Source organism: Copadichromis virginalis, linkage group LG23 (assembly GCF_057382275.1).
Source record: "Copadichromis virginalis isolate Kocher_CV1m ecotype Utaka linkage group LG23, C_Virginalis_male_GT1.1, whole genome shotgun sequence".
Lineage (NCBI taxonomy): Eukaryota > Metazoa > Chordata > Actinopteri > Cichliformes > Cichlidae > Copadichromis > Copadichromis virginalis.
This window is the reverse complement of record NC_140639.1, coordinates 21000388-21025924: the sequence shown is the minus strand read 5'-3', so window position 1 is coordinate 21025924 and position 25537 is coordinate 21000388. Positions and strand designations below refer to the sequence as shown.

Genomic DNA, 25537 nt, shown 5'->3' with positions numbered 1-25537 from the left:
ATTTCTATCAGTTTAATATCTGCGTTTACGTACTGCAACATTACCCCACTGAAGAACACTAGTGTTGAAACACTGCAGTAAATGTGTCATAAAGACAGTATATTGTATTTGAGTTGTAGTTACTGACAATGACCAGTGGAGGGCAGTGAATGGTCCATTTCAACCTCATAAATATGAGGCTGTTGGTATCAGTGTTGTTGATGAGCCATCAGTACAATTATAACACAATATTAATATAAAATAATTTGATAATTTAAACACCCATGAAAGAATGAGTAAAGCAACATCATGTAGTTTGTTCATTTATTCATTTGTTTAGTTTTAATAACACAAAGAAAGCTCCCTGACAAAATGGGAACATGTAAACAAAGTTCCTTCAGAGATGGTGGAAATGATCATGTAATGTTGTCTTCACAAGTAAGCGAACAAGAAGAGATTAAAAACATCTAATCAGTGAAAGAAAATCCATAAATCAGTAAATAAAAAAACGAAAACATGTAAAACATGAACAGCTCGAAGTGTTATGCAAACACAGACCGAAAGAGTTCGACTTACAGGTTTGTATGTGATATTTACTCAAAATAAGTCTAAGGTTAACGGTGCATGAATATATTTAGCATTAGGGTTCTCCTTCAAAATTAAATGAGATATTAGTTTTGTTGGAGCTTCATAAAACAAAAAAGTTTCACTGTAATGAAACATTTAAGACTTGGTTTTTTATTTGGACACTGAACAGGCTCATGATAACACAAAACTAAAGTCCAGAGAAACAAAATAATGTGAAAATGTTTTTTAACAGTTTGTTAATTCATCATTTAAGGCACTGCAGCTCAGTGATTCCTCCTTGATATCACAGTTGGTCACCTCTGTTTCAGAGAAATACAACATACTGATATTTACTGTGAAGCTTTGAGTGGAAAAAGACAGAACAACAACATGTAGGTCCTGGAATAATCGTAGCTTCCATCTTTAAAGGACTGAAGGGGAAGATGTTTACAAGGAAAGGAAAGAGCAGTTTATTAATCTTTTATCGGTGGAGTACCCTCCAGGTCATTGTGAAAATTAAATCCTGTTGAATTGTACTGTATTTCTTTTACTTGACAGCCAGTTATTAACTATACACAGACTTTGATCTAACTGTTGTGCTACATTAAAATATATTGCACTAAATTATAATGAATGTGGAATTTTATGATATTCTGGACTTTTCTTGCTGTATTTTCTCTTGCTGGATGTTTAATTTGAATTGAATACCCCTACCTCATCCTAAACTGTACACAAATTCACTGAGGAAGTAGGAAACAAGACTGTAAATCCAGGATAAAGAGGTTCAGTGAATGTGGTGTTGAAGGTGTGGAGGTGGATCAGAGTGTCAGAGGAGACTCTGTAGAAGGACAGAGTGCCAGCAGGACAGTCCACATACACTGCTACTCTGTTAGAGACAGAGGAGGACGAGGAGGAGGAGATGGATGTTTTTTTATTATTGTGCCAGACAAAATAACAACCATCATCTGAACAGCTCAGACTCCAGGACTGATCATTCTCTCCAAACACACAGTGTTCTCTGTCTCCTCTCCTGTTGATTGCTCTGTAACTTACTGATATGTTAACTCCTCCTCTACACTCAACCTCCCAGTAACAACGACCAGTCAGACCATCTCTGCACAGTAGCTGAGGCCAATAATCAAATCTGTCAGGATGATCAGGATATGGCTGACCTTCCACCACACGTGTCACCTTCCTGTTGTCTTCAGACAGTTTGAGGTTTGTGTGCACTGTGTTTGTGTCGATTTCAAGTTGACAGGAATCTGACGGCGAGAACAAATACATCCAGCTGCAGTTATTGATCTGTCATGTGTTCATTGACACTTTGATGATGACTCCTGACATTAGAGATGTCATGTGAGAGTTTGAACATGGTTGAATGTGTGCCGCTTTGTTTTCATGAATCACATTAAAAACACACTTACACTTCCTCAGACCCGGTCTCAACCATCGGACTCCAGCAGGCTCCACCCTGAAAGGAGGAGGGGGTTCAGACCAGCACAGTCTCTTTCAGCATGCACACATGGACATTACATTGCTCTCATACACATATTGTTAAGTTTTTATTTTAAAATTTTAAAGTGCATTATTTAGTTCATTTAAATCAAACTGAGGTTCATTTTCTCCTTTGGAACAGTCAAACATTTTGACACATTTAAAGAAAATGTGTCTAAAGTCCCTTCCTGTGGTTGTCATGTAAGTATCTTCAATCAGACCGTTATGTTTTTTTTTTTTGCTTTTATTACTTTTAAAAAATATATATAACCTAGTCAAATAAGTTTAGATATTGCATAAGTAATCATAAGTAATCATTTCAACCTGACATTTTGGTATATTTTATTACTGATTAAATGAATCAAGAGGCCTCTCCCTACCTGAGAATTTCCAGTCTTAGCTGCTCTAATAGTTTTACTCCTGCCTCTTCTGGATGATTGTAAGTCAAGTCAAGCTCTCTCAGATGGGAGTGGTTGGCCTTCACAGCTGATACCAGAGAGGTACAACCATATTTTGTGATCAGGCATCCTGTCAGCCTGAAAAAACAACATGTGACAGATACTGTTAGAAAACAGCATGGCAGCTAAATACAAAGTGTATTCTTTATATGGCACTGTTAGGAGAAACAAAGTCGCTTTGATCTAAAATCTAACGCCACCAAGAGCCAGATCATTTGATGGTCACGAAAATGATCAATCTAAGGAGAACTGAATTCCAAGAAAACCCCAAAAATCTACTAAAAAAAGCAACATGCTAGTCCATTTTGTTGAAATTTCATTGCAGTAACTCAAAATGGTACTCTGTAGTGTGCGTTTGAGAGCATGTCTGACAATATCAGGTTTTAGATATTTGTTCAGGGGGATCTCCTCCCAGATCTGGACAAGGGTGTCACTGAGCTCCTGGTCAGTTTGAGGTGTAACCTAGTGACGTCGGAGGACCAAAACATAATTTCCCAGAGGTGGTTTATTGGATTTAGACCATACACCAAGAGAACCTAGTGTAGTGTCTGACAGTGGGTCCAAGTGGGTTCATTCTGATACCCAGTGCAAGTCATGGTGTCTTGCTTGTAGAGGTCCTTGGATCCCTCAGTGAGATATCACTGACACACCACCAAAATGATCATGCTGAATGATGTTACATGCATAATGTTCTCTGTCATTTCTACAGACCCCTTTCATGTATTTTACACTTGCATAGGGAGAACTTGCCCAATCTACAAATACCAATCGGGCTTCTCATGCACACTTTGTAGGTTCCAATTTGTTAAGCTCATTTATAGCAAAGCAGCTGAAATTGATTAACAACCCCCTCTGCTACTTAACTGACCTGGATTCTGCTGTACTCGAGCAGTGAGTTGCTATGAGCCAGAGAACTGATCAGTATTAACTAGTTCATTTAGTAGGTCTGAAAGCAAATGGTACTTAGATAAAAGAGGTCAGTTTGATTTGGTGAGAAGGCAGTTTCCAGAATATTTAGGACACTTCTCAGTGTGCAAGGGACAAGCTACAAACCAGAACAGCTCTTCAGTCTCTCTTCCTATCCTCAAGAAGTACTGACTGAACTCAGGGGAATTGAATCCAGAGAACAATCCAACAGGAGTTGGTAAGAGTGGGTTCGGCTGGCTTAGAGTTGGTTCCAGTTGATTCAGAGTAGTCTAAACAGTTTAAGTATGGAGCTAATCTGTAGATAGGAGAAAAGTGTCTGCCAGAGGACTCCAGGAAACATGCCTGCCACTGAAAAACATTGGTTGATACCACTCATATTCACACTCACACAGGCAGGGTAGAGAAAAGTTAGAGCAATAAGGAAGAGAGAGAAAGAGAGGAGGGGGCTGTACCTGGAGGACAGGGTAACCATGAGAAGTTGTACATTTTAAAATCGCTGACCTGAGTGTTTCCAGTTTACAGTGTGGATTATCCAGTCCAGAAGACAATATGGTCATTCCAGAGTCCTTAAGGTCATTGTCACTCAGGTCCAGCTCTCTCAGAATAGAGTATGAAGCGCTGAGAACTGAGGACAGAATTTCACAGCTTCTCTTTGAGAGGTTACAGTTGCTCAATCTGATTGGAGAGTAATGAAAAAGAAAACAAACATAAACCGTCTTACCTGAATTCTTGAAAATACATAATCTATGGACATTATCATCCCTCTTGCATGCACATGTAAAAAAACAAAATATGTGAATCTAAATATGCCATTGTAAAATCGAAATTATTATTTATGGAAGGGAAATTCAAACATTTGGCTGATAGGCACATAGATCTGACAAATATGATCTGACCTGAGTGTTTCCAGTTTACAGTATGGAATTTCCAATCCAGCCAACAGCAGCTTCAATCCTGAATCCTGCAGTTTATTGTTACCCATGTCTAGAGATCTCAGTCCACAGTCTTCTAATTTTAGAGAAGAGGATAGAGCTTCACAGCTTCTATGTGACAGATTGCAGCTACTGAGCCTGAAGAGACAACAATAATAAAATAGACCAAGTCATTGCAGTTCAATTCAGCTTTATTTATATAACAGCAAATCACAACAGCAATTGCTACTTTTATATTATAAGGCGAAGACCCTACAATAACACGGATAAAACAGAGAAAACCCCAACAATCATATGACTGTCTGATGCTTTCTCGTTAAAATGAGCATTTTAACGAGAGTGGTAAGGAAAAACTTCCTCTTTTCTATGTTTTTTTTTTAAAAGGAAAAAATCCCTTTTAACAGGAAGAAACCTCAGGGAGAACCAGCTAGAGATTGATAATAACAAATTATTAAATGCAGAGTGGTGTATAAACACATGGTACGTGAAAAGGGTTGAAAGAAGGAGAAACACTCAGTGCATCATGGGAATCCCCTGCCAGCCTAGACCTATTGCAGTGTAACTAAGGGAGGACTCAGGGTCACGTGATCCAGCCCTAATTATATCCTTTGTCAAAAAGGAAAGTCTTAAACCTAATCTTAGAAGTAGAGATAGTGAACTATTTCTACTTCCAAACTGTTAGCTGGTTCCACAGAAGAGGGGCCTGAAATCTAAAGGCTCTGCCTCCCATTTTACTTTTAAACACTTTTTACACAAGTAAGCCTGCAGTCTGAGAGCAAAGAGCTCTAATGGGGTGATATGGTACTATTAAGAGATGGGCCTTAATTATACAAGACCTTGTATGTGATTATAAAGATTTTAAATTTGATTCTGGATTCACCAGAGAGCCAATGAAGAGACTCCAATATCGGAGAAACATGCTCTCTCTTTCTAGTCCCTGTTAGTACCCCTACTGCATTTTGGATCAACTGAAGGCTTTTCAGGGAATTTATAAGCAAACCTGATAATAACAAATACAATTTTGTGTTCTGTTAAAGACAGGCATGTGTTTAAAAATAATTGATGATTTCATGATAACTTACAGAGCGTTTTTGGAGGCTTTGACCACAGGCAGCAGCTGCAGAAGAGCCTCCTCTGAATCAGAGTATTTCTTCAGGTCAAACACATCCAGATCTTTTTCTGATGACAGTAAGATAAAGACCAGAGCTGACCATTGAGCAGGAGACAGTTTATCTGTAGAGAGACTTCCTGAACTCAGAGACTGTTGAATCTCCTCCACTAGAGAATGGTCATTCAGTTCATTAAGACAGTGGAACAGGTTGATGCTTTTCTCTGTAGATAGATTCTCATTGAGTTTTTTCTTGATATATGTTTTCTGGTTGAACTGTGAACTACTTCTAAGCCGTGTAAGCAGGGATGCTAGTAGAGTCTGATTGGTCTGTGAACTTCTTTCGGTCGTTGTCAGCAGGCCTCGTAGGAGGGTCTGATTGGTCGGCATTGAAAGACCCACAAGGAATCGGAGGAACAAGTCCAGGTGTCCATTTGGACTCTCTAAGGCCTTATCCACAGCACTCTGGTAGAAATGTGTTTTATCAGACCTACTGGAGATTGTTTGTGCTTCTTCCAGCAAATTGACATCAGAGTTGATGAAGGTCAGACTGACATGAAGAGCAGCCAGAAACTCCTGAACACTCAGATGGACAAAGCAGAACACCTTGTCCTGGTACAGTCCTCTCTCCTCTTTAAAGATCTGTGTGAACACTCCTGAGTACACTGAGGCTACTCTGATATCGATGCCACACTCTGTCAGGTCTGATTCATAGAAGATCAGGTTTCCTTTCTGCAGCTGATGAAAAGCCAGTTTTCCCAGAGACTCAACCATCTTCCTGCTCTCTGGACTCCAGTGTGGATCTGTCTCAGCTCCTTCATCATACTTGACCTTCTTCACTTTGGCCTGAACCACCAGGAAGTGGATGTACATCTCAGTCAGGGTGTTGGGTAGCTTTCTCACCTCTGTGGTTCTCAACATTTCCTCCAGTACTGTAGCAGTGATCCAGCAGAAGACTGGGATGTGGCACATGATGTGGAGGCTTCGTGATGTCTTGATGTGAGAGATGATCCTGCTGGCCTGCTTCTCATCTCTGAATCTCTTCCTGAAGTACTCCTCCTTCTGTGGGTCAGTGAACCCTCTGATCTCCGTCACCATGTCAACACACTGAGGAGGGATCTGATTGGCTGCTGCAGGTCGTGTTGTTATCCAGAGATGAGCAGAGGGAAGCAGGTTCCCTCTGATGAGATTTGTGAGCAGGACATCCACTGATGTGGACACTGCAACATCAGTCAGAATCATATTGTTGTTGAAATCCAGAGGAAGTCGACACTCATCCAGACCATCAAGAATGAACATAACCTGGAAGTCTTCAAATCTGCAGATTCCTGAGTCTTTAGTTGTGGTTATAAAGTGATGAACAAGTTCCACCAAGCTGAATTTTTTATCTTTCAACACATTCAGCTCTCTGAAAGTGAATGGAAATATAAACTGGATGTCCTGGTTCGCTTTGTCTTCAGTCCAGTCCAGAATGATTTTCTGAGTTAAAATTGTTTTCCCAATGCCAGCCACTCCCTTTGTCAGCACTATTCTGTTTGTTTGATCTCTTCCACTTGAGGCATTAAAGAATTCTCCATGTTTGATTGTTCTTTCTGGTCTGTCTGGTTTCCTGGATGCTGTTTCAATCTGTCTAACCTCATGTTCATCATTGACCTCTGCGGTCCCTCCCTCTGTGATGTAGAGCTCTGTGTAGATCTGATTTAGACGGGTTGGGTTTCCTGCTTTAGCGATCCCCTCAAATACACACTGGAACTTCTTCTTCAGCAAAGTTTTAAGATCATGTGTACAAATTGGAGCAGACATTTCTGAAAACACATAAGAAATAACTTAAGTTATTGTACAGCAAAGAGGAAGTGATGAATATACTAGCCATCAAACACCTGGGTAGTAGACAGATGTGTCATTACTGAACTTATGCACAAGCTTCATTTGTGTCTTCAGCTTCCAGAATCCAACCTGCAACCTTTCACTTACTAAGTAAATGTATAAAACACTACACTAGGGAATTATTCTCTTGAACTATTAGAAAATTTCTAATTTTTCCAGCAGATAAGATCTTTAGAGAAATACTCTTACTGCTCTGCAGTTTGTCAGCCAGCTCTTCCTGCTTCATTGTCCTCAGGAAGTGTAGTGCGATCTTTAGGAAGGGTTCTCTGCTTCTCTGCTGTTCATTCACTCCAAACACGTTCTCATCCTTTTTCTGACGCTCAAATGGTTCCATGTAGTCTGGAACCAGAACTCTTTGGATCGTCTTCAGCTCATTCTTCACAAAAGTGATAATGTTTTCCTCCAGTAGCTGGAACAGAATACTCTATGATTCACCTGATCATACTGAAATCCCGGAGCCAAAAATTGGATCAATGTTAGACACACTGTCCTTACACTAGTCTAAAAGGTGCAGCATAGAGATCACTGTGAACAAAATAGAAAATAGCAAAAGTAGTTTTTGCACATGTACTGACCATAAATATTGAGTTAAGTTTTATGTGGTGATGCTGCTGGCCAGACTGATCAGTGGAAACCTTTGAGCTCTCCTTGTTCACCCTGTGGAGAAATCATGAAGACTTGGCTCATGTTATGGCTCTCCACAAAAAAAACCAGGAATAAATTAAAACTACAAGAAGCGATGAAACTGACTGTGCCCATTAGATTGTGTATAAGAAAACCAACTACATCTTATTTTGCTGTGTATTGTCTGGATCCAAAATTTTAAATTTCATATGTGATTTTATCAGTTAATATTGATTTCCCGGTGCCTGGAAGTAACATTAAGCATTAGCTGATATTGGCTTGTAGATGTCTCTGGAAACAGAATACCATCTTATATGTTAAATTTGGGATAGACTGGACAAAGTACATTTAAAATATGACAGTTTAATCTCCCCTGGCAAATGATCAAAGTTTGACAATCCGTTGTGGACGGATTCTTTGAAAACTCAAAAGCTTTACAATTTAGCATCACCAAAGCCTTTAGATTAGGCTTGTTTATTCATTCCAATTTCGAGGAGAAGTTTGATAAATACAAGACCAGAAAATGGCAAAAATTGAACCAAAACTTGCATCTTAGATTGAAAATGACTGACTTCCTGTTATGTTTAGAATAGCTGTGAATAGATTAACTAATTAAAATTAACTAATTAATCTCACAATTTTCTGTAATTAATTGCGATTAATCACAATTACTTGATCAATAGCCTGGCTGCAATTACACTTTTTCAACTTTATATTTAAGCTTGTAACTGACATTTATGCAATATAAAGAAGTAAATGGAGAATAAACACAAAGAATGTATGCTGCAATTCAAAGAGAATTTAAACAGTTTTCTTCTGTCTTTTAGCACAGTTTCTCTCCTGTGAAATACAACTTTTTAAAAAACCTATATAGTAATAGTATACACTAATATATAATATATATTATATATATTATATATATATATATAATATATATAATATATATTAGTGCTCTCAAACAATCACAGTTTTTAATCAGATTTATCACAGGGTTACTGTGGATTAATTTTGATTAATCACAATTAAATCTCATTCATTTTTAATCTATATTAATTGCATTTCATTTTCCATGAGCAAAAAAAGCACCATCCCCAGCTAAGGTATGCTTCGCGTCAATGGGATATTTTAAGCTGGAAGTGCTTCGGTGAAAAGATAATTCCTTCCAGCACTATGTGCATAATACTTTATGTTGGTCGACTCTTCCGTCTGGTTATTTTTTTAATACTCAAATTTCCCATCGAGAGGGCCAGTGTGTGTTTATCATCTTCCATATTGAGTTGATTGGTTCAGCTGCCCGTCACTACCAGATCAACTGCCCATTTGCACATGTACAACGGTAACTCTACGCGGGCAAACTGTCTGAAATGCGTTGACAGAAAAATTACAGGGATTTTAAGGCATTCTACACTCCACATGCGTTAATAGCATTAAATTTTTTTATCGCGTTAATCGTGATGACAGCTTAATCTGCGTTAATGCGTTAATTTTGACTGCACTAGTTTAGAGTATTGATCAAAAAGGGTTTTTTTTTCTTGAGCTATTACATCAGGCTATCAAATTTCATATATGCAGATGAAACAGTTTCGTAGATGCCTCATTGAGATTCTGTAGGTGGTGCTGTAAACCCAATTTAGCATCTCCACCATTAGGACCAATTATCACAAAAGCTTCATCATGACAGAGGTTTTAAGTTATGATTTTTTAAAGCTTTCTTAACTTCTTAACAAAAACTTCCTGTTTCATTAGGGAGTCATTATGCCACCAGAGCAATGAAAAGTTTTAACTTTCATCATTAATTTATTTAGACCACTATTGGGGTGGTTGTGATCAACTTGTGACAACCTCCCCTAAATATTCCTAGCACTCTAACTATCGATCAGTATTGGCCAGTGTTGGGGAGTAACGGAATACATGCACCGCCGCTACGTATTTAAAATACAAAATATGAGTAATTGTATTCTGTTACAGTTACCGTTACTTTGTTGAAATAAATGGATTACACGGCGGTCTTTTCCTGTTTCATATATTAGGCTATGCTCTCTCTATTTTTGGTAATTCCACCCTGGTGGAAACCTAAACAAAATGCGCATTAAGAGGCTCTAATGCCTGTGTCCCTATTTCGTGGCCCATGTTACCTCTACTTGCAGCCTGCATAGTGACGTGAAGAAATACTAAAAATACTACTAATAAACGGAGCACATGCAGTGTGACCTTTGCAATGTCAGTGCTTGGGCCTTGATGACACATAAGTATCCTGTTTATCTTGCTATCATGTCAAAATGTGAGGCTGCTTTGGGGCTTGATGTCTATTTCTTCTCTAGTTCTTGTGTTGACACTTTTAGAAGATGACCCAGGTAAGAAAATACACACTTTATGTATTTAAAAAAATGTGATAAGGACAGCTCACATTAAATCTGCCCACACAGAGACTTGAGCCAAAGGTCCATGAAGTGATGTGTGGAAATGAGCACTGAGTCATATCATTGTGGTAGTAAAGGTTTAGTTGTCCTGATGATGCCATTGAGAACCACCAACAGAGTCTAGAGCTGTTTGAAGACTTCATCTCAGTTTGGTTTATTGACAAATACCTCATACATCATAAAGCTTTCACATGCTTCCCATGCCATGTTTCTGGAAAAAAAAACCCTCACTCAAGACTTCATACTACATTTGATTATAGATACGTGAAAAGCTGATCTGGCATTAACCCTTTTTTTGAAAGTTTACTGAAAAAAATAAACATATATACAGATATAGATTACCTTTCCACAGCAGAGCATTGTCCTTTAAAATCAGCACCAATACTCTTTGACCAGTCACTCTTTAAGGACACACAGCTGGGTTCAGGTCCAGGTTGGTTCCTGTGAATAATGATGAAGAGTGATGTGAGCGCTGAGCTGTGACATGGAAAAAGTCATGGACAGTTAGAGATGGTTATCTCACCTCTGAGCTTTGGTCTGGCTCTCATGTTCCCCACACAGAGTGGTTTTAGAGGGAGGGACTCCCTCCTCTCTGTCCTCACACTGATCCATGCTGCTGAATTCACATCCACATCAGCTCACACACACTTTCTACCTTCACCTGCAGAGGAAACACTAATCATTCATGTGCACATCAACTGAAATTCTCCCTCTGCATTGTATGTTGTCCAAACACTGAGATGAACCAGAAAACCAGCAGTGTCAGCTGAATGCAGTCAGACAGCAGTGTGAGGCAGAGGAAGCTGCCATCAGCTGCTCTACTTCTACTATCAGTCCACTAGATGGCGCCATGAAGCACACGCGATGCTTTCACTGACACACAGATTCACTGTGACTGGAAGTTTTATTCAATTAATGTTCAGTTAAAAACAGAAACAAACAAACACATGACCTCAGATCTCTGCCTCAGATTCTCTTCTTAATAAGAAAAATGACTTTTCACTCACTAAAACTCAACTAACAAAAGAAAAGCAACCTGTTGTTTTAGTTTGTTTTGTGAACCTTTAATTTTTGTTTCCAGAGATATTTCATCAAAAGGAAACATACACCGAACATAGCTTGATGATGCACATTAACTATAGAGGGAAATAATCCTCATAGAGGTCACAAATTTGTATCATATGATTTACAAGCCTGAACTATTCAAAAATTCATACACAGATTTTTTTGTGATTTTAACACAACATGTCCATGCACACTGCAATTTCAACATTAGATACTGAAGGCTACATTAAGAACTGGACTCAGTACTGCTAATACACACACACACACACACACACACACACACACACACACACACACACACACACACACATTATTTTTAAGGTTAACCTATCTGATATCTGATAATTTTGATAATATCTGATTATTTTCACTTTCAAAAAGATTCTCAAACCTATAATGTTAGCAAGGAAAACATTACAGGCTTCCGTTACCTTAACACAGAGCTTCACATGAAGAAAATCATCTGGGACACCAAGTTCAGGAACGTGAAGTGAAACTTTTAAAAGGAAGGAAATGCTTTCTGTAAAGTTCTAAATGAGCAACATCCGAAGCCCACTCACATGCCCTCTGTACTGGAATCAGAATCTGGAGATGAGGGGGATGACCCACTGACGTACTTTACCAACTATCCAGTTATTCAGCCAGTGCGATGGATTCACTCTTAAGGCTGTCCTAGTGTAAATGCCTGTACGATGCCTATAGGACATACCGGACACACTAGGAGAGCTGACAGGGTGGTAGAAGGGCATTTACCCAGCTGCAGGATTGGTACTTGGACCTTTGTGCAAAGAGGAACAGAAGTTACACTCTGAGATCCTTCAAAATGACCTCCAGCAGGCTGTTTATGTTTCTGACCAAACTGTTAAAAACAGAGTCCATGAGGGTAAAACGAGCACGAAAAATGTTATTACATAAGTGCCAATGAATATCTGTACCCATTACATTTTTCTTCAAGCATGTGAGTCTTGACATAAATATAATGTCATACCACTGTCTCTCCACCTCATATCAGTCCATCATCCAGCTTCCTGCCAGGCTCATGCTGACTGATTTTCATCATTTATATACCTGTCAGACAATTTTTCCACTCAATTTCAATGGTTTCTGTGTGTTTGTGTGTTTGTAGCAAAGAAACTTAACAGGCACAAAGGGTAGAGGCAGGGCTAGAATTAAACATGTCTTTATTAAAGTCAAAAACTAAAAATCAACCTTTAACTTTAAGTAATTACACAATGAAACACAATGTACACAGTGAAACACACAGCTCCAAACATAAACTACTTCATATGTCTGTGAAGGTTCTCAGTCATCCAGGTCATCGTAGTCAAAGGAGCTTGCAAAGAAAAGCGTCTGGACTTCTTTAAGTTACTTGAAGACGTTTCACCTCTCATCCGAGAAGCTTCTTCAGTTCTAAGGTCAAATGCAACAACAACAACAACATAGTCATCCCCTATGTAGCCGGTGTATCAGAAAAACTCAGGAGAGTTTTCTCCAAGCATGACATCCCAGTGCATTTCAGACCCAGCAACACGGTCAGACAAAAACTGGTTCACCCGAAAGACAAAACGCCAAAACACAGACTTAACAATGTGGTGTATGCTGTACAGTGCAGCGAGGAATGCTCAGACCTCTACATTGGAGAGACCAAACAGCCACTTCACAAGCGCATGGCACAACACAGAAGAGCCACCTCCACAGGACAAGACTCAGCAGTCCATCTGCATCTTAAGGATAAAGGACAGTCTTTCGAGGATGCCAATGTTCACATTTTGGACAGAGAGGACAGATGGTTTGAAAGAGGAGTGAAAGAAGCCATCTATGGCCACTGTGAGCGACCATCTTTAAACAGAGGTGGTGGTTTACGACACCAACTCTCTGCCATCTATAATCCAGTTTTGAGTTCCCTCCCCAGACGCCTTAACGCCCACTCACATCCTGGGCCATCTGACCTCAGGAATTCGCATGATAAGGTGGGGCCAGGTTTCACAATGAACACACCCGAAACTCTGGCTGATTGGGACCCACACCCAGTTTCACACCTTGGCTCAGGCGATTAGAGGATCATCAGGGGGTCCTTTTGTCCCTCTGTGGGGGGATACTCCCACTAGGTTTAAATCTGGGACTCCCCACCATTTGACCTTAGAACTGAAGAAGCTTCTCGAATGAGAGGTGAAACGTCTTCAAGTAACTTAAAGAACTCCAGACGCTTTTCTTTATAAACTACTTCACTTCTTTACATATTTAGGTAGCTGATAACAATTTAATTTAACTCCCAGAAATGTTTAATATCTACTAATACAGACTTTAGCAGGGTAATATTGTGACTTCAAGGAATCACTGTTAGTATCAGTATCAGTACAATTACAAAAAGTAGAATGAAAAACAGTTCTGTCATCTGCGTTCATTAAACTGACTTCATGTAATTCATCTTCCCACTAACAGAGTGCAAGAAATGATCATCAATAAAGAGTTAAATGAGATGTTAGTTACATCAGACCTTTTCACATTTATCTGATTAATATTAGAAGTTATTGTTTCTTTCATTAGATTATTTTTAAAAGCAGTAATTTTCATAGAATGGCAGAGACATGAGTGATCATGAGTGATGAATATCTTCAATTCAGTTAGAATTGTTGAATGTCCGTTTATTTAGTCATGGAACATCCACACAGGCTGGTTGTCATTATTTGGGAGAAAATAAAACCCAAAATGTCCTCTTATTGTGAAAATCTCCCTTAATTCCTGTCCTGCTTCAATAACAGTAATAATATGTGGAGAAATTGAAAATGAATTTTTTTTAAAAAAGAAATAGCAAACAACAACGACAACAACAACAACAATGAATGAGCTCAGGCTTGTCTAAGATGCAGAGGAGCTGGTTCTTGACTCAGATTCATAAAAAACACTACATAATAATATTCACTGTGAAGGTTTGAGTGAAAAAAGGACAAAACAAAATCTGCTTCATGAAATAATCCCAGCTTCCATCTTAAAAGGACTAAAGACAAAGAAGTTGACAAAGAGTCATTGTTTAAAACTTAATTTATCCATGTGTCTGAAAACATGTTTCTGATTGATATACTACACCAATCAGATGAATATCCAGGTGTGCTAAACTTCACAAAGACTGACTGAGGAACCAGGAGACCAGAGTGTAAATCCAGGATAAAGAGGTTCAGTGAATGTGGTGTTGAAGGTGTGGAGGTGGATCAGAGTGTCAGAGGAGACTCTGTAGAAGGACAGAGTGCCAGCAGGACAGTCCACATACACTGCTACAGTGTTAGAGACGGAGGAGGAGGAGATGGACATTTCTTTTTTACTGTGACATACAGAACGAGGAGCATCATCAGAGAAGAGCAGACTCCAGGGCCCTGTTTCAGGAAGCCGGTTTAGTGGAAAAACTGAGTAAGTATACCCTGAGTTAACGAAAACTCTGGGTTTTCGGTTTCACAAAGCGAGTTCAGCTGCAGCCTGAGTGAGTCACTATGACGACACACGCCGTGAAGCTAACCTGCCCCCTAGCAGGTTTACCACAACTAACCCTGACTGTCTCCGCCCCTTTGTCGGAAACCTGACAGTAGGAAGTCTCAGACATGGCGTGTCCCTTCCTTGAAGAGCCGGTAGATATCGAAGCCCAAATTCTCCGCAGAGCTCTCCGCCGGGAGAGAGTGATTCGAGCGCGTCTGGACATCTTATCATTACCTGATGATTTCCTGTGTGAACGTTACCGTTTTTCAGCACAATCTATAATTTATTTGGATAACATCCTCAGGCCATATATTACGCATGTGACACATCGCGGACATGCTCTCAGTTCTGTACATATTATTTGTATTGCACTTCGGTTTCTTGCAAACGGGAGCTTTCTGTATAATATTGGTGACGCTGAGCACGTTTCCAAGGCTACCGTCTGTCGGGCAGTCAGGAATGTTACAGTTGCACTGAAACGTCTCCTGTACTCGTTTGTGGTGTTCCCCGGTCACAGACCCACAAGATTCATCAAAGAGGGATGCCACAAAATTGCAGGTATCAGGATGAACAAAACTTAATTTATGATGTGGTGATACTTGGACTACTACTTAAATTGTACATTTATTTTCAGGGTTCCCAGGCGTGATTGGCTGTATAGATGGCACTCACATTCCAATTATTGCTCCTTCAGTAAATGAAGGAGACTATGTGAACAGGAAATCCTTCCACAGCATTAATGTGCAGGTACATAGCTCCCTGTAGCATTTCAAACTAACAAATTATTTCATCATAGTAATGGATGCTAATTTGTGTTCTCTGCACTGTGAAGATCATATGTGATGCTGCCAACATTATCACAAATGTGGAAGCCAAGTGGCCAGGCTCTGTCCATGACTCACAAATATTCCGTGAATGTACACTGAGCACAAAATTTGGACATGGTGAGTTGAAAATACTTTAAAATATATAAAGACCAATTGCTTCAGGGACATTTGAACTGAAGTGTATCCTTCTGTCTTAGGAGAGTTCACTGGCTACTTGCTTGGTGATAGGGGGTATCCATGTTTACCCTATTTGCTTACCCCTTACCCTGACCCTGAACCGGGCCCACAGCAGCGATATAATCTGGCTAATTGCAGGACAAGAGCCAGAGTTGAAATGACTATCGGAATGCTTAAGGCCCGGTTCCAGTGCCTGCAAAGACTCAGGGTCACCCCAGAAAGGGCATGTGACATTATTGTGGCATGTGTGATTCTTCACAACATTGCCACAATTAGAGGAGAACACTGTCCTTCTGAACCAAACATCAGCAGTGATCCAAACCATGAACATCCTGACCCTCCCACGGACATACAAGATGGAAGAGCAGTCAGAGACACCATATGTCACAATCATTTCCTTTGACCCATCACCTCAACATGTTGAAAGAAGAATAAACAGATTTTTTGTTCAACTGGCTTTATTGGTCGCCTGTGTTTCCTGTACACAAAGTATTAAAAGATGTAAACCTCAAAGTGTCTCTGTTGCTTCCTCCTCTGTAACAGCTGTCAATGTTTCTTCATTATTTTCCTGTAGTAAAGAAATAAACAACATTGCTGTTCTACTGTAAACTCATATAATCTGTGGAGTATTACTCACAACTGCATGTTGGTCTGGCTCAACAGGAGGCTGCACCAGATGCAGTACACCATCAACTGATAGAATATGAGGTTTATACAGGTCACTTATAACTTACAAGGGACCAAATGGCAATTAACAAACATACCAAGCACCTTACACTTCATTGTCATTATGCTCTCAAAGACAACCAAGACTGAGGGAAGGCAAAATCAGTAGGAAAATAACTTCACTACAAAATAATCCATTATGGTAAAGAGTTTATCAAATGAATGAGTAGCACTGCGAAGGTGACTGTGAAGAAAGGATGTATGCACATCATGTATTATTTTGAATTTACCCCCTATGTAGGCACTTGTGTCTTGCGGGGTTATTGCCTCAGAGGATGTCCCCGCAGAGATGCCTTCGGCCACAGGGCGCCCACTGTTTTGGCTGAGGGCCAACTGCTCAGCCTCTGTGAGTGGTGGTGGTGGAGGACCCCCACCTGTTTTTCGGGCCTCCGCTTTTTTTCTGTTGGCTATAACGGGCCACATTTGAGCATACAGAGTAAGCAAATATGTACTTGTAATGTGCTCAGATAATTTCAATAAGTGCTTACAGAAAGAAAATTAATGTAGCCTCTAACTGCAATTGATTTACATGGGACAAACAGACCAAGCACTATGGCTCATAATACAATTACACCTTACCTGTTTGGACTATATTTTTATATTTCATTTTTACTTGCTTCCAGGCACGTTTGGGGCCTGTTGGGTTGCACCTGCGCTCACATCACATCACAAGATAAAATGTATAAAATAACAAATAAAATAACATATGATAAAATAACGTGTTAAATGGGTGGAAATCCCTCGATCAATGTTTATATTAACACTCACGCATTGACTCTGTCGGCTATGTTTTGCCATGCATGCTTTTGCAGCTGTGGCTGTGTTACTTTTTTCCGCGGAATTTGCATGTTATCGGCATATGCTGCCATCAGAATTTCGGCCTCAAGCGCTGTGAAATACATTGACCGCGCCTTCTTTCCCTCCGTCTCCATGGTGACTCGCTTAATCTGTGCTCCGCTTATCAGGGCTTTATGTATCCTCGTCCGCGCGCTTCACTTGGGGTTAAAGCAACTCCGCGTTGACTGAACTAATTGTTATCAGCCTTTCTGAAACGGAATATTCCGAGTTGGACAGTTCGGGGTTACTCAACCGTGAGTGTCGTTTTTCACTCTGAGTTTTCCAAACCGGCTTCCTGAAACAGGGCCCAGGACTGGTCATTAACTCCAAAAACATATTCAAAATCATCTTGTATCCTTCCAGCTTTGTAAATCACTGCTACATTAACGGTTCCTCTACACTTGACCTCCCAGTAACAACGACCAGTCAGATCATTTCTACAGAGCAGCTGATGATAGAAGTAAAATCTGTCTGGATGATCAGGATATGATTGAACCTCCTCCACATGTGCCACCTTCCTGTTGTTGTCAGACAGTTTGAGGTTTGTGTGTACTGTGTTTGTGTCAATTGTGAGTTGACAGGAATCTGATGGAGAGAACAAACACAATCCAGCTGCAGTTATTGATCCATCATCTGTTCATTGATTGACACTTGGATAACTACTAACATCAGAGAAATGAATGACTGATGAAAATGTTTCAGTGTTTTTTGTGTTCATTAATCATATTAAAAAACACACTTACACTTCCTCAGACCTGGTCTCAACCATTGGACTCCAGCAGGCTCCACCCTGAAAGGAAGAGGGGGGTCAGACAAGCACAGTCTATGTGCATGCTGAACATGCATTTAGTGTGTGTATGAAGAATGTATGTTCATACACACAAGGACATTACATTGTTCTAATATGCATACTAGTCCCTGTTAGCTCACAGTAGAGGATTTCTGGACTGACTTAGCAAGAAAACAGTAAGACTGGAAGGTTCATCCAGGAGAATGAACTTCTGTTGGACTCCCTGGCTGCAGAGGGCTCTTGCAATCTGGACAACCCTATGCTTCCATATCTTGGTGCCCCAGCAAACACAGATCGGGAGTCAATTATGGTTACCTCCATTCACGAGGAGGATCAATTAACCAAGCTTGAACCCAGGCCAAAGTGAGCTGAAAACCATCAGCTATGTGTCTCACCAGTTAATGTCCTGGGTATTTCACCAATAGGTTGAGAAGCAAAGAGTCCACAAGATTTTGCCCATAGGAGGTGACAACTCTCCCCACTGGTGACTGATTTGGTCCCCCACATGTTGTCCATCGGAACGAGCTGCCCAATGGCTTGAGGTCTATTACAAATATCTCAAAACCCTTTTTAATCTCACAGGCTTACAATTAATACGTGTGTGTATCTAAACTACAGTTTAAAAGGTCATAGTTTTTTTTTTAATTCTATGGCAAGCACCTTAATTTAAAATTCATTTAAGTGTGAAATATAAATCAAACTCACATTGACATTTGTTGTTATTGCTAAACTTGACAAGTTTCAATGAATAGTCATAACACACACACGCATGAAACAGGAAATAAGTGAAGCACTTTCTGCTATTAGACATTCTTCCCCATACCTGAGAGCTTCCAGCCTCCACTGTGGATCATTCTGTAATGCTGAAAGCATCCTCGTGCCAGAGTCACCTGGATGATTGTAGCTTAGGTTCAGCTCTTTCAAACGGGAGGGATTGGAGCTCAGAGCTGAGGCCAGATAAGTACAGCCTTGCTCTGTGATCAGGCAGCCCGACAGACTATAGACACAAAACAACAATCTATCTGTGAATACTTCACTCAAGATTTGCTTTCATTGGTTTGCGTTTGTTTTTCACATACAATGTCATACATCCTTTCAATCTCCAATTCAATTTAGCTTGATTTAGAACATGACAATCCTCATAGATGACAACAGTTCTCAAGTAAGGCCTAACAATATTAGAAAGTTAACTCCAGCAACTGGATGAGCCCCAGAGAAAAGCTCTTGGTGATGGTGGGGAGAAGGAATTCTCTTTAACATGCCAGTGTCTCTGGGCCAGCTGTCCAATTTCAAACTACATACTTTGAAGCAGACCTTTAGAAATGCAGTTTCAAACAAGAGATATACAGGCATTGTACAAATAAAATCTATGTGGTACTTTGGACTGAAAGTAACTAACAATAATTTGTCCTAAAGTGTTATACTAAGGAACCTTCAGGTTTAGATACCTTTAACAAATCATATCTTAATATGCTTCTTTTGGCTGCTCTCTCAAGTGGTCACCACAGCAGATGAACCTACATATTTATTTTGGCAAAGATTTTTTTATAATGGAGTTCTAAATGAGTTTGCAGTTTATCCACTGATAAAACTCAGCTTTTAAATTGTTGTGGGTGAAAAAGTCTAAAGCCTGACCTGAGAGTTTCTAGTTTACAGCGTGGATTTTTCACTCCAACAGACAGCAGCTTCACTCCTGAATCCTTCAGGTCATTGTTGCTCAGGTCCAGCTCTCTCACACTGTTGGACTGGGAGCTGAAAACTAAAGACAGAGCTTCACAGCTTTTCTCTGAGAGCTGACAGTCATTCAGTCTGAAAAAAAAAAAATCTAATTAAATCACCTTTAATGTTGAATCTGCACAATTAAATGGAAAAACAAAACAATAAATACTGAGGACAAATGTGAAACACTTCAAATTTTCTTAGCAAAAACGAATGAAAACCAATGCGGAACTGGTAGATTTAATTGTACTAGGTTGACCAGTATCCAACTAGACAGGTCTGTAGTGCCATTTGTGACTTTCCAAATTTTAGTATGTATGATGTATGGAGGTAATCGTACACTGAAGTAGCTCAGACAAGCAACAATGCACCTATTCATTTAGTGATTCATTTAGGAGCTTTTGCAGAAGTGACGGTAGGAGCAATGTTTAGCAATCATTGTGTGAGCTGAATGAAAATGTTGTGCTGAAAGTTTGCTGTGTTTTAAATGTTTGGTAACTTAAAAATTAGTATAACAATCAGCATGTGCAGGAAGCACATGGGGCAGGACTGAAAGAAGATGAGTGGAGGAAGGATGATAGCAGACGACATGGCAAATAAGAGAGATAATGTGTAAGTAATTTTTCCAGGGAGACTACAGCCTATACACTCAAAGGATATTCAACTGTAACTGCAGCATAAACAGGGAAGGAGGGGATGAATGGACTTGAGAAAAATATAGCATGCCGGTGAAATTTATAGTTCTCACAAAATAGAAAACCTGTCAGATAAGAAGAAATAGAGGAAAAAGTGAAACAGCGATGCTGGAGGCAGTCATGAATCATTGAGTGAGATGTTACTCAGATCTCACATGGAATGACCAAAGGAGTATGATTCAGTTTGATGGCAGCTGCAAAGGATGTTCAGCCATGGGTGGGGCACTTCTGTATGGAGATGGAATGTTTCTTTGGTTCTTGCTTCCTCTGGAAGCTCCAGCTTACATCAAAGAAGTGAACGTTGCCTAACTGCACCTAAACTCTCAAAACAGTTTAAATTTCTGGTTTAACAGTTTTCTTTTTGTTTTCTATTCTCTCTCTCTCTCTCTCTCTCTCTCTCTCTCTCTCTCTCTCGCTGTGTGTGTGTGTGTGTGTGTGTGTGTGTGTGTGTGTGTGTGTGTGTGTGTGTGTGTGTGTGTTTATCACAATAGTATCAAATAAATGCTGAAACCTAACCTCTGCAGTGTTACGGTTTACTGTCGTAGAACAGTTAACAAATTAACTTTAATTATTTAACTTCTGAATACAAATTGTGCCAAAGATAGAAAGTGATGCCAACACCAGTGATGCACCAGTGAAAAAAATAAATCACTGACTCAAATTTATTTTAAAACTTAAGGTATGAACACACACTCACTTACATGACTTTTTTGGAGGCTTTGACCACAGGCAGCAGCCTCAGAAGAGCTTCCTCTGAAGCAGAGTATTTCTTCAGGTCAAAAACATCCAGATAATTTTCTGATGACAGTAAGATGAAGACTAGAGCTGACCACTGAGCAGGAGACAGTTCATCTGTAGAGAGACTTCCTGAACTCAGGGACTGCTGGATCTCAACCACTAGAGAACAATCATTCAGTTCATTCAAACAGTGAAACAGGTTGAGGCTTTTCTCTGTGGACAGGTTCTCATTGAGCTTCTTCTTGATGTACTGAACTGTTTCCTGATTGGTCTGTGAGCTACTTCCTGTCTGTGTCAGCAGGCCTCGTAGGAGAGTCTGATTTGTCTGAAGTGAAAGACCCAGGAGGAAACGAAGAAACAAGTCCAGGTGTCCATTTGGACTCTGTAAGGCCTTGTCTACAGCACACTGGTAGAAGACTTTTTGCTTGTGTTTAATTCCAAACAGTTTAAATGACCAAGATTTCTTTTCTTCCAGCAGATTTACTCCGGAGTTGATGAAGGTCAGATGGACATGAAGAGCAGCCAGAAACTCCTGAACACTCAGATGGACAAAGCAGAACACCCTGTCCTGGTACAGTCCTCTCTCCTCTTTAAAGATGTGTGTGAACACTCCTGAGTACACTGAGGCTGCACTGATATCGATGCCACACTCTGTCAGGTCTGATTCATAGAAGATCAGATTTCTTTTCTGTAGCTGATCAAAAGCCAGTTTTCCCAGAGCCTCAACCATCTTCCTGCTGTCTGGACTCCAGGGTGGATCTGTCTCCGATCCTTCATCCTTGACCTTCTTCAATTGGACTTGCACCATCATGAAGTGGATGTACAGCTCTGTGAGGCTTTTAGGCAGATCACTGCTCTCATTATTTATTGTAAGAGAATCCAGAACTGTAGCAGTGATCCAGCAGAAAACTGGGATGCGGCACATGATGTGGAGGTTTTCTGATAACAAGATGTGGGAAATTATAATACTGGCCTGCTCCTCATCTCTGAATCTCTTCCAGAAATATTCATCCTTCTGTCGGTCATTGAACCCCCTGATCTCTGTCACTATGTCAACAAACTGAGCAGGGATCTGATTGGCTGCTGCAGGTCGTGTGGTTATCCAGACATGGGCAGAGGGAAGTAAATGGCCCTTAACTAGGTTTATCAGCAGCAAATGAACTGAGGTGGCCTCTCTAGGGTCAGTCAGGATCTTGGTGTTGTTGAAGTCCAGAGGAAGTCGACACTCATCCAGACCATCAAAGATGAACACAACCTGGAAGTCTTCAAAGCTGCAGATTCCTGATTCTTTGGTTTCAGTAAAGAAGTGATGAACAAGTTCCACCAAGCTGAAAGTTTTCTCTTTCAAAAGATTCAGCTCTCTGAAAGTGAACAGAAATATGAACTGGATGTCCTGGTTGGTTTTGTCTTCAGCCCAGTCAAGAGTGTATTTTTGTGTTAAGACTGTTTTCCCAATGCCAGCCACTCCCTTTGTCAGCACTGTTCTGATTGGTTCTTCTCTTCCAGGTGAGCCTTTAAAGATCTTGTCTTGTCTGACTGTTTTTTCTTGCCTGTCTGATTTCCTGGATGCCATTTCAATCTGTCTGAGCTCATGTTCATCAGTGACCTCTGCAGTCCCTCCCTCTATGATGTACAGATCTGTGTATATCAGATTCAGAATGGTTGGGCTTTCTCCTTTGGTGCTCGCCTCAAACGCACACCGGAGCTCCCTCTTTAGTTTAGATTTGAGTTCTGACTCACACTTTAGAGGACCATCTGAATGACAAAACAACATTATAAGATTATTTGACAACTTGTAGTCAATTGTTGACCTTCCAAAACATTTCTTTAATTCACTGGGAATCTGTGAGTCAATTAAGAAAGTATTCAGATCTCTTGTTTTTATGCCGTAAATTCATTTTAAATGAATTAAAAAACATCGACACACAGAAACAGTGTCTCATCAGATCCAAGAACCCTTTTCCTCTCTGAAGTATTACTGCTGGTTAACAACCTGAAGCGTATCTGACTAAAAGGAGTTTAAAAGATTCATTGGTAGAAATTGTGAGGTGGCCCTTCCAGCAAGTTCTCTTTGAAAACAACAAGAGCTCTCATCGATCAGTGTATACATGTTTCCGTGTTAATGACAACTCCTCAGACAAACTATTGATATCCTACCTGTTGGTGAAGCCTCTTGAGTTGAATTGTTCATCTGTTTATATTCAGTAGGTTTCTCCATTCTTAATCTATAAAAAAAAGAGAGAAAACATGAAGCACATTAAGTACTGGAGATGTTTTGGCATAGTTACATATTTGAAAAAGCCTACACACAGCATATCAGCACAAAAAGCTAATACCAACTATCACTCACAGTGGTGGAGGGGTGATGGTGTGTGCTTGTTTTGGCCACCTTGAAGTCACTGAATCAAAGTCAAAGTCCAATTCTCAACCTGACCGAGAAGAGAGCTGTGCACAAACAAGTGTCCACAAACATCAATAAACTGAATAAACACTGTAAAGAAGAATTGGCAGAAAATACATAAAATATTTACTTTAAGTTATTACTGCTTAACGTTTTTCTATAAGTTGAAGCATAGGATGTAGTTTTTCACACACTGTGTCTGCATTTTGCCTTATATGACATAACATGTCATTTGATTTTTATCTCCAGTTGTTTTTATCTGGCAGATTTCATAACAAGGTTATTATTTTATTTCATGTGAAGAATAATGACCAACATTATGAAATAAATACCTATGTCATGCAGAATTACTGCATAAATACATGTCATACCAGAGTAATAAACACAATAGTATCATCAAAATACTATGCACACCAAGAAAAGAAGTCAAATTTAATATTTTAGAAATATGTCAACATCTGATTTCAACTTAGATAATCAAAGTATGATTATATTTAAAATATATTAATTTTAAGTATTATAATTAATTATCTTAAAATGGTTTGGATAATTTTAGACAGAGGTTAAAAATATCCACTTTTGGTTGGTCAAACCCAGTTTGGCTGTGTAACAAATGCACCACATGTTGCAACAACCGCTCCAAGTATTGGCACAAACTGTTAAAATTACTTCCTCTTGGAGGAGAGCCAACAGTATTTATTTCGAGTAAGAGGCCTGCATATTGAAACTATATCTGCAGGAGATAACAAATGATCATTTACAAAGCTCAACCTGTCCTCCATCTACCTTTTGCTCTGTGTTTCTACAACAGGCTGACTGATTCAGTCATCCATTCAGATCCAACACAGCTTAAGAATTATAGGCCTATCTCTAAACTCCCATTACTGTCAAAAATTCTGGACAAAGCAGTTGCTGATCAACTTACTGCTTTTTTAGAAAAACGTGACATTTATGACAAATTTCAGTCTGGTTTCCGTAAGTGTCACTCAACAGAAACCGCATTAATTAAGGTCTCTAGTGACATTATGATGTCGGCTGACCCCGGAGCATCCACAGTCATGGTTTTGCTGGACTTAACATTTGCCTTTGACACTGTTGACCATACCATCCTGATTAACAGGCTCCGGGACATAGTCACTGTCAGTGTGTCCGGTCTTGCGCTGGAGTGGTTTCAGTCATACCTTTCCAACAGATCTTTTAGTGTCTTTGCAAATCAGTTTATGTCACACTCTAAGGACCTGACATGAAGGGTCCCACAGGGTTCAGTTCTGGGACCAATTCTTTTTCTCCTGTACATGTTACTCCTAGGACTTATAATTAGGCAGTTCCCTAATTTGTCTTATCACTTTTATGCTGATGATATTCAGCTCTACTGTTCTTTTAAGCCAGTGGAAGTCCATAAAATGTCCTTTTTTCATAAAATGTTTAGCTTCCATTAAACAGTATCTTGGAGAAAACTACTTGCAGTTGAACTCTAAGAAGTTAGAAACATTAATTATTGCCCCTGAAAGCCAGATAGCTATAATCAAAAAGCATCTTGGTTCTCTTGGATCATCTGTTCACCCGAGCCTCAGGTATCTCATGTTGTTTTTGATTCTGCCATGTCTCTAGAGCAACACTCTAGATTAATTAGTAACTGTATTTTTCAGCTATGAAATATTTCCAAACTGTGAACTTTTTTTTGTCTAAATCAGAGTT

General features: G+C 39.7%; 3 protein-coding genes across 8 annotated transcripts in view; all 3 read right to left on the bottom strand.

The window, feature by feature from the left end:
• Positions 1–890: 890 nt before the first annotated feature.
• Positions 891–11057, bottom strand: LOC146680781 (stonustoxin subunit beta-like). 6 transcript variants are annotated; one of them, XM_085449921.1, is made up of 11 exons: positions 10919–11057; positions 10739–10848; positions 7928–8009; positions 7542–7761; positions 5776–7270; positions 5440–5727; positions 4322–4495; positions 3927–4100; positions 2421–2576; positions 1971–2017; positions 891–1808 (listed from the first exon to the last, which is right to left on the bottom strand). In XM_085449921.1, the coding sequence occupies exons 1-11, from the start codon at positions 11006–11008 to the stop codon at positions 1267–1269; spliced, it is 3378 nt and encodes a 1125-aa protein (XP_085306047.1). In that variant the 5' UTR covers positions 11009–11057; the 3' UTR covers positions 891–1266. The 6 variants fall into 6 exon arrangements, with proteins under 6 accessions (XP_085306047.1, XP_085306045.1, XP_085306046.1 ...); XM_085449919.1 differs by having other exon boundaries at positions 10739–10873; positions 10920–11057; XM_085449920.1 differs by having other exon boundaries at positions 10739–10837; positions 10920–11057.
• Positions 11058–14057: 3000 nt separating this feature from the next.
• LOC146680777 (protein NLRC3-like) overlaps positions 14058–25537 on the bottom strand; it is a 69434-nt gene continuing 57954 nt past the window's right edge. Inside the window, exon 13 of the mRNA XM_085449927.1 lies at positions 14058–14733. Coding sequence (XP_085306053.1) covers positions 14573–14733 — 161 coding nt within the window. The 3' untranslated portion in view covers positions 14058–14572. The remainder of the gene's footprint in view (positions 14734–25537) is intronic.
• On the bottom strand, positions 17765–23656 carry LOC146680780 (protein NLRC3-like). The gene is made up of 6 exons (XM_085447380.1): positions 23596–23656; positions 21402–23193; positions 19922–20095; positions 19110–19283; positions 18240–18286; positions 17765–18081 (listed from the first exon to the last, which is right to left on the bottom strand). The coding sequence occupies exons 1-6, from the start codon at positions 23654–23656 to the stop codon at positions 17765–17767; spliced, it is 2565 nt and encodes an 854-aa protein (XP_085303506.1).

Coding starts and splice junctions, on each gene's coding strand:
- LOC146680781 (XM_085449919.1), bottom strand. CDS start 11,008: ATGGATCAGTGTGAGGACAGAGAGGAGGGAGTCCCTCCCTCTAAAACC. Junction 4,496..5,439: donor AAAGCCTCCAAAAACGCTCT/GTAAGTTATCAT, acceptor TTGTCTCTTCAG/GCTCAGTAGCTGCAATCTGT. Junction 4,101..4,321: donor TGTAAACTGGAAACACTCAG/GTCAGATCATAT, acceptor CTCTCCAATCAG/ATTGAGCAACTGTAACCTCT.
- LOC146680780 (XM_085447380.1), bottom strand. CDS start 23,656: ATGGAGAAACCTACTGAATATAAACAGATGAACAATTCAACTCAAGAG. Junction 19,284..19,921: donor TGTAAACTAGAAACTCTCAG/GTCAGGCTTTAG, acceptor TTGTGTCTATAG/TCTGTCGGGCTGCCTGATCA. Junction 18,082..18,239: donor GAGACCAGGTCTGAGGAAGT/GTAAGTGTGTTT, acceptor TCTCTCCATCAG/ATTCCTGTCAACTCACAATT.